Genomic DNA, 8,773 nt, shown 5'->3' with positions numbered 1-8,773 from the left:
GCCCTGGCTCTTGTGCACTCTAACTGGAGGTCAGCTGTGACCAGCAGTGCTGCAGAATTCAAAGAGGCACGAATGGAGGGCAAAAGGGAGAGATGTGCCAAGAGGAAGATGCGTCAAGGCAACCCTGACTGGGACCACCTTCCTTCTGAAAACCGATGTCCTCACTGCGGGAGAACATGCAGATCAAGAATAGGGCTCCACAGCCACCTACGGACCCATCACCAAACTACACTTCAAGGACAATCATTCTTGGGCTACGAGGGATTGCTTAAGTAATAAGTACATCATTGAATATTCATGACAAATAAGGATTTGAACCCAAGCCATCCATATCCAGGACTCTGCTCTTTAAAGATTCATTAGACCACAACCATGAGAGGCAAAGGAAGGAGCCCAAAGTTGCATGTTTATTTTTTTGTCCTGAATTTTTATATAGAATATATTACAGTCAGAGTTTCTCATCTTTTTAATCAAAAGATTAACAAATTATTGCAAGTTATTTTTTTTAGATGTATATCCAGGTAACCTAGTGGTATTAGAAGTAAAACATTCTAGAAAGCTGTCATAGATTTTGTTAAAAAATACAGAATGAAACAAAACAAAGGAAAATAGGAGGAGGAATGAGAAAGCAGTCCCTTTTTTCAACAGAAAAGTCAGGAATAAATTGCACTGCTCGTGGATACCGTGATTCCAAAGTTACAAGAAAAAACCAATAGCTCATAAATCAAACATAAAAGCAAAGAACAAACAAGTGATGGAGAGCAGTACTACTCCACAAACATACACACAGAGGAAGGTGGCCATTTTTTTCCTACTGATACTGGCATTCTAGGTAGAAACACGCCTGCTTCATTATTACATTCTCCTTTCAAAAATTAAATCAAATTAAATTGCAGTGTTTAAAATGGTGACTTAAAACTTCTGGCTTTTTTCTCACATCATGTGTTGTTAAGCCTTCAACCTCTTCTCAGGGCGTGTAACTTGTGGGCAACATTCTCCAGTTCTGCTTCGATTGCTGCAAGGCTTTCCAGCTCTTGGTCCTAGAAATAGAAAGGTGACACATAACATTTAGTGCTGCTGATCACTGCCCACCAACGTTTTTACATGAGACCAAGGAACTCCATAGTGCTGAGGAAGAACACACAAGCTAGGAGAGGTGGCAGCAGTTTGCTTTTGACTGAGCCTACTGGGAAGGGCAAGATTGTGTTCATTCCCTCCTCCTCCCAGCCAAAAGATGAGCTAACTGAATGCACTTTGAACTCAATCTGCACCAATGGAAGTATTTATTTATTTTATTTACTATATTTGTATACCACCGTTCTCAGCCCTTAGACGACTCAGGGCAGTTTACAATGGCAACTATTCAATGCCCCAAAACACCATAAAACATTTAAAAACATTAACACATAATATAAAACCATAACAAGAATACTAAAAGAACGCATCATTTGCGTCTCCTAATAAAAACATTGTCCCATCTCGTTGTCCAGTCATTCCAATTCCTATGTCTATTACCTTGCAAGTAAGCTGAGGATAAAAGGGTAACGTGGGAAGAGCAGAAAACAACTGGGAGATTTAAAAGCAGCTGAAAAAGTGGGACAATAGGGGATTGGGACTGTCCATCAAATCAAGAGAGTACACATGTGATTCTACAAAGGTTCAGTTTTACCTTTCAGGGAGTTGAATCAGGGCACAGAGAAAGATACCCTAAAAGTTCTCAAACTCTCTCTCCAAAAAGATTTGCAAAGGTATCTTTGCTTCATGTTTCGATTTCCTAGAAAGCTATCTTGGCTTTAAGAAAAAGACGATAAATGGGAAAATTACAATGCTATCTCCTTTTTCTGAACAGAAAATGTATGCCCAAATCATAGCTGCAAGGCACAATCAATAGCTAGTAAGCATGTAAGCAAACCACAATGTGATTATATTGGCAATAGAGTCTTATGTCAGGTATGGCTTTGGGATAGATCCAGTTTGGGAGACAAGGAAAACCTAAAGAGTTTGGATGGAACAACTGAGGAGTCATTACACTGATACTGAGAACCTAAAGCAGTTTTCTCATTCTGTCTAACGGTAATAATGGCCTTCCCGAAAGTATATTTTAATGTTGTGCTACATAGAACTCATTTTCTGACATGTATACTTCAACACCATAGTAAAGGTAAAAGTAAAGGTTTCCCCTAACATTAAGTGTAGTTATTTATGCCCAAGTGGATTTATGCCCAAGTACGTTCTGAAACCTTTCAGAAGATAGGTAAACATAAAGGTAAACGTTTCCCCTGACCTTAAGTCTAGTCATATCCGTCTCTGGGTGGTGGTGCTCATCTCCCTTTCTAGGCCAAAGAGCTAGGTTATGTGGCCAGCATAACTGCATGAATCACTGTTACCTTCCCTCAGAAGCAGTACCTATTGATCTACTCACATTTGCATGTTTTTGAACTGCTAGGTTTGCAGAAGCTGGAGCTAACAGTGGGAGGTCAACCCACTCCCCGGATTTGAACCATCAAGCTTTCAGTCAGAAAGTTCAGCAGCTCAGCGGTTTAACCCGCTGTGCCACCAGAGGGCCCTCACTTCAACACCGTACTGGAAGCATTTTCCAATCAGGTATTTGTCACCAGTTCTTCCTGCTGCCTTCTCATTTCACAATAATTAAATAAAGATTCAGGCAGGTCAGGTTAACAGAAAAAGCATACCTGTAACTGCAAGGCTGACTGTGAGTGATCTCTTTCAATCAAGGAAGGTGGGGATAACCATACTGCACGGATATGAAAAAATCAAGATCTGTGGCCCTACAAGTATCAATGAACTGCAAATCTCAGCAGCTCTAAGCAGCAATGGTTAAGGAATAATGGGATTTGGAGTTCAACACTATCTGTACAGTTCTCACACTTCATCTATTATTTCATGCTGTTCGAAATACGGTACACTGGAAGCCATTGTTCCTAAGACATTTGTCCATTTGCTGAAGAGAATTGAACATGCTCATAGTTGGAATATAGAGAAATGTCATTAATCTTTTTCTCCTCTATTTTCAGGAAAATTCTCTGGGTAAGGAATGCAACATTAAACAGTTATGTCTAGCCTAGAGATTCCTGGAGAGAATACATTTAATCAAACCCATAAATAATCAAATCCAGAAAAGTCAAAACTGCAAATGTGGAGGAACATTAGCGTGCGCACACACATACATGTAAATCACTCAAAGAAAATATTATATGTCCTCATGTTGGCTCTGACATCTGTATCATAGAGTGTTCTGGGCAAGATACAAACTACAGAAAAAGCAATTCCACCTGAACATGAGAAAGAACTTCATAACTGTAAGAGCTGTTCAGCAGTGAAACTCTCTGCCATGGAGTGTGATGGAGGCACCTTCTCTGGAGGCTTTTAAACAGAGGCTGGATGGCCATCTGTCAAGGGTGCTTTGAACTTGATGTTCCTGCTTCTTGGTAGGGGGTTGGACTGGATGGCCCACGAGGTCTCGTCCAACTCTATGATTCTATAAGATTTATTCACAGATAAGAGAATATGACTTTCCTAAGAATTTAGGAAATGACTGAATGAAATTGGAACCTTAATCTCTCAGAGTGTTCCAATGTTTTTTTCCAGTCCCCAAGGCACTGTAGCTGTTCGTTTTTTGAAATAAATCACCAAATCATGTACACTTGTTAAAACCTGTTTTGACCAAGTACTGTTTGAACATCAGAAAACTGATAAGGGCCTGATGCCATTCCAGGAAATAATTTTTCCCTTCTGGCTTCTCTGTCCAGGTTTCCTTCATAAAAGGGCTGGGATATTTGTTTGGAGCCAAAAGCTCTCTGCCTTTCAATGTAATGAAACTGTAAAGCACAGCTGCAGGCTTCAGCGTAGGCAGCAATATGTTCGTGACTTAAAGAGGATTTTGCAGGATCACAGGAAATCCTTCACTTCTGGAGCAAGATGCCCGGTTTCTGTCCCAATGCCAAGATGATAATGTGTGTGTGTGTGTCTGTGTGTGTGTGAGTGATGGAGTACACAGAGGCACATGCGCAGTGTAACTCATCTAAAACAAGCTACTTTTCATGTGATCCTCATCTGTGACCACCAGCAACAAAAAAGACATCAGCCTGCTATACTGCCTCAAGCAGAACTGAGTTTCCTGTGACCCTCGAGAGCAGACATGGGCAAACTTTGGCTCTCCAGGTGTTTTGGACTTCAACTCCCACAATTCCTAACAGCCTCAGGCTTTTTCCTTTCCCCCTCAGCTGCCTAACCCTAACCTATGCCTGCTCTAGATATTCCCAATTATCCCTAGCTGGGATGGCCAATGGTAAGCCATAATGAGAGGTGTAATTCCCCAACATGTGGAGGATAAAGATTCTCTCTCCCACCCTCCCTCACCCCCCTCTGTGGAAGCTGCTTTATTTACCAATTTGGATAGCAGGACATTTGTGGAAAGCAAAACTACCTATATGGATAGATAGCATCTCTCCAGCTCTATCAAGGTTTATTTCCCCAGCCCTACAGATCACATTTCGTCTACAGCCTTTCCTCTTCTTCAGATTCATTCCTGGGAAAGGAATAGCATTGTCAGTTCTTCTGGTTCAGCCCTAGGTGATCTTCATGGGCCATCTTGGTTCAGGCCCAGCCTACTTGAGAGACCACATCTCCTCCTACCAGCCCGCACGTGCCTTGAGATCATCAATAGATGATCTCTTGGTCTCACCACCGTCACAAGAATGGTTGGTGGGAATGAGGGGGTCTTCTCAGTGGTGGCTCCGCAGCTCTGGAACTCAGTTCCCAAAGATGTGTGTTTGGCCGCCTCTCTACTGGCATTTCATGCACCAGTTAAAACCTTCCTATGGAAGAAGGCCTTTCCCGATAACCCATAATAGGCTGTGACGGGTAAGGCATATCAATGAAGGCTATTTTGGACCGGACAACGGACACCTGACCTAAATAGCTTTAGGATTTTAAAAATATTTTTATGGGCAACCTCAGTGGCCTGAGGCCAGGGAATTTTAGCAGAATATATTATATTTATTAACCTTGTTGTCTATGGCTTACGTAATTGTGTTGTCTGTTTATCAGTTATATTATTTTGTGCCGTGTAATTTCTGTCGGTTTTAATTTGTTTGCCCCTTTGAGTCCATGGGAGAAAAGCGGGAGAAAAATAAATTATTATTAATCATAATCTCCATGCAGGATGCAAGGGTGCAAATCCTGCAGTTTTGATATGCTCAACTATGGGCAAGAGATCTGTGTGCAAATCTCCATTCAGCCAGGAAATCAGCGGCTTCCTACAAATTTGCAAAGCTCAATTCGTTTATTACTGTAATTTGCAGACACTATGTATTTCCTTGGTTAGCTTCCTTCTTTCCTCCCAATTGTTGTACTGCCAGGCCTTACCATCTGCTCAGCTATGCATCCACCCTCTGGCTAGAAGTAAGAAAATTCTTGGTTCTTATCCTGTCTCCCTATGTCAGGGATCTGGAAGCTGCCACTTTAGACAAGTATCTGTCGTGATTTACAAACAGGAATATATATTTTGTGTGAAAAGCTATAAGCTTCTGTGGTTTACTGCATCATGCTTAATGATATCACTAGGCTCCATCTCTAGGTCTCAGGTTTGGGCCTGGAAACATCAAGGTCTGGGGTGATCCTGGCAACCCTAATATGAGCAAAGATTACATGCTCTCTTCCAAGGCCACTTCCTTCCTCTCCCATTCCCAGGACAGAGCTTGCAATACAAAAGAAAGGGGAGCTAGTATTGTATTGTCGACTTTCATGGCCGGAATCACTGGGTTGTTCTAGAGGCATTCTCTCCTGACGTTTCGCCTGCATCTATGGCAAGCATCCTCAGAGGTAGTGATGTCTGTTGGAACTAGGAAAATGGGTTTATATATCTGTGGAATGACCAGGGTGGGACAAAGAACTCTTGTCTGTTGTAGCTAGGTGTGAATGTTTCAACTGACCACCTTGATTAGTATTTTATGGCCTGGCAGTTGTTTGGTGTGGCTTGTTAGTGCCTGGAGCAATCTTTTGTTGATAGGTGACATCTAATCTCAGGGACATCTAATCACCTCTCAACAAAAGATTTTCCCCAGGCACTAACAAGCCACACCAAACAACTGCCAGGCCATCAAATGCTAATCACTACCTCTGAGGATGCTTGCCATGAATGCAGGCGAAATGTCAGGAGAGAATGCCTCTAGAACATGGCCATATAGCCCGAAAAAATCTACAACAACCCGGAGCTAGTATTGTTCACAGTCATAGACTACCCACCTTATCTGTTGCTGAATTCATTCCACAAGATAATGTCAAAGAAAAGAAGTTTTCAAAATGTATTTTCTCAGAGGACCATTTTAACCATTCAATTGGCCTGGTGGATGTGGGATTGCTGGTGGATGGAGTTGGCTTCAAAACAAAAACTTACCTAAGTTTTACAAAGGGGGTTTCATCAACCAAGAAATGCTGTCTCAGCTGTGTACAACATGAAAGACTACCATAAGCTGAAAATCAAGGCCTGTCCTACCTTTGGGAAGATTAAGGGATGTGCCTAGAGCAGTAGATTCTGGGAGGCAATAGCAAGGGGTTGAAGGAAATTGCTGTGGGCCATGTAGTTGTTCTTCCACTTCCTAAATTTCTCTGTCCTCTTGAGGTGTGGGTGGCACCAATCCTCTACTGATGGGTCTTGAATTCAACCTTTGTTCATGACACTAAGCACATTTATGTTTTTTGCTTCGCACAGCAAAAATATCTTGGGTCAGCACTACTGAAAACAATGGATGCCTGTATAATGTTTTCAGCAGCAGTTGATACAGTTTAGGTATCACTCATCTAAAATGCTTGGGACCAGAAATGTTCCATTTTTCATATTTTGGGATGCTTGCATTTACATAATGAGATCTTGAATATGGGACTGATGTCTAAACATGAAATCATTGATCTTTCATATACACCTTGTATACATACCTTGAAGGTTACTGTATGCACAATATTTTCAATAATTTTGTGCATAAAACAAAGTTGTCATTATCTCAACCACTTATGTGGACAATTTTGGATTTTGGAGTGTTTTTGGATTTCTGAATTCTGGATAAGAGATACTCAACCTGCATTCATTAGGCCTGTTAATTAGGGATAGTGTGTTCTTCCTGCATGTTCTTCTCTGTGTGCTGGAACAGTTCCTTCCCAACCATGTTTCTTTCCCATCCTAACAGCATAGCACGGATATATATGTACTATAACCATGGAGACACACTCTTTCCTTTCCTCTCTTTTTATCTTTTCTGAGATGATGTTGACGAGAGCTTTTGTGTTGAAACTGGTACCTGAGCAACCGTTGTCACGTTGTGCTGGCTCCCTCCCTGGTGTCTTGTCAGAGCCTTGGCAATTCCCTGAAAAGACAGGGATGATAGTGTACTAAAAGGGCACATGCTTGGTCCTGAGCAAAAAGGAAGAAGTACTGCTGCTATGGGAATAGAAGTATCTATTTTGTGTACTTTGAAGCAAGTTAAGTAGACTTCTCATCATTGGTAACGAAAGATTAAAGCGACTGGATCAAAAGGGGAACAGACAGGACAGCTCTGGGATTTTATGCCCTACAACAGTCTTGGTTTGACATGGACAGTTCTGATTTTCAGCTACTTTTAAACTATGTCTGTTTTCTCTCTTCCTACTTTCTTCCTTTGTTCCACTGCTTACCCCAATTGCTGAGAACTGAGCTAAAAGCACAAAAATATTTTGCACTCAATTTAGCAAAGGGAGAGAACAGGAGGTAAGAAAGGCTTGCCCTTCCCAGACCAATCATACAAAAGCAAACTGTTGCAGGCTCTCCTAAAGTCAGTGGTTCTCAACCTTCCTAATGCTGCTACCCCTTAATACAGTTTCTCATGTTGTGGTGACCACCAACCATAACATTATTTTTGTTGATACTTCATAACTGTAATTTTGCTACTGTTATGAATTGAAATGTAAATATCTGATATGCAGGATGTATTTTCATTCACTAGACCAAATTTGGCACAGATACCCGATACGCCTGAGGGTAGTTTTATACAATAATAATTTTGTGCCCACTGAAAGCAAAAGTGTCACTGTCTCAGCTGCCCATATCTAAATGTAAATTAACCAGCCCTTACCTCTGTTTTTGTGTTAGCACTTCCTTCTTCATCCTTCTTTTCTTCAGGCATGGCAACAAGCGGAAAGCCCCCTTCACTGCTCTCCTCTTTTGAATGATGTTTCTGTGGCCTCCTTTCACTGTCTTCAGAATTACGGTCATCATATTTCTGGGACCTAAGGGCTACTCTCATGGACCTATCTGGGTCTTCTTCATTGCTTTCAGTTTCTTCTGCACGCTTTGTTGTAGTCAGTTGCTTGGCCAGTTCATCCATCTTATTCCATCTTTTGGCATCTTCTAAATCTCTGGAGTCCCCTTCTACTTCCTCACTTTCAATATCCCTAGAATTGGAAGCATCTTTGTCCTGCCATGCATCATCAAGAGAGTGATGCCTTCCTCCTCTCACGTGGTGGTATCTCTCTTTTTCTTCTGCAAGTTTTTCATCCTCTGCAAATCCCTTGGCTTCTTGGTAGTCTGGGAGAAAGGGCCAAGATGTCTATGGGTTATTTGTTTGCATTTGGTTAACTAAAACCCAGTCTTATTCATCTCCAGTACATTTTGAGTGTAGGTCTAAAACCAGCAGTGGTTCCCAACCTTTTTTTGGACCAGGAACCACTTGATCAGGGGCCACTTTGACCAGGGACCACTCACAATATTAGTACCAAAAGA

General features: G+C 41.6%; 1 protein-coding gene across 2 annotated transcripts in view; it reads right to left on the bottom strand.

The window, feature by feature from the left end:
* Positions 1 to 385: 385 nt before the first annotated feature.
* The window catches only part of CHGA (chromogranin A), a 31,486-nt gene continuing 23,098 nt past the window's right edge, over positions 386 to 8,773 (bottom strand). Inside the window, exons 7-9 of one of the 2 annotated variants that reach the window (XM_060756483.2) lie at positions 8,127 to 8,578; positions 7,317 to 7,382; positions 386 to 1,040 (exon numbers count right to left, since the gene is read on the bottom strand). In XM_060756483.2, coding sequence (XP_060612466.2) covers positions 957 to 1,040; positions 7,317 to 7,382; positions 8,127 to 8,578 — 602 coding nt within the window. In that variant the 3' untranslated portion in view covers positions 386 to 956. The remainder of the gene's footprint in view (positions 1,041 to 7,316; positions 7,383 to 8,126; positions 8,579 to 8,773) is intronic. The other variant, XM_060756490.2, reaches the window with a different exon arrangement.

This window comes from Anolis sagrei, chromosome 1 (assembly GCF_037176765.1).
Source record: "Anolis sagrei isolate rAnoSag1 chromosome 1, rAnoSag1.mat, whole genome shotgun sequence".
NCBI classification, from domain to species: domain Eukaryota; kingdom Metazoa; phylum Chordata; class Lepidosauria; order Squamata; family Dactyloidae; genus Anolis; species Anolis sagrei.
Note: the sequence above shows the minus strand (reverse complement) of the source record. Positions and strands in the feature narration are given on the sequence as shown.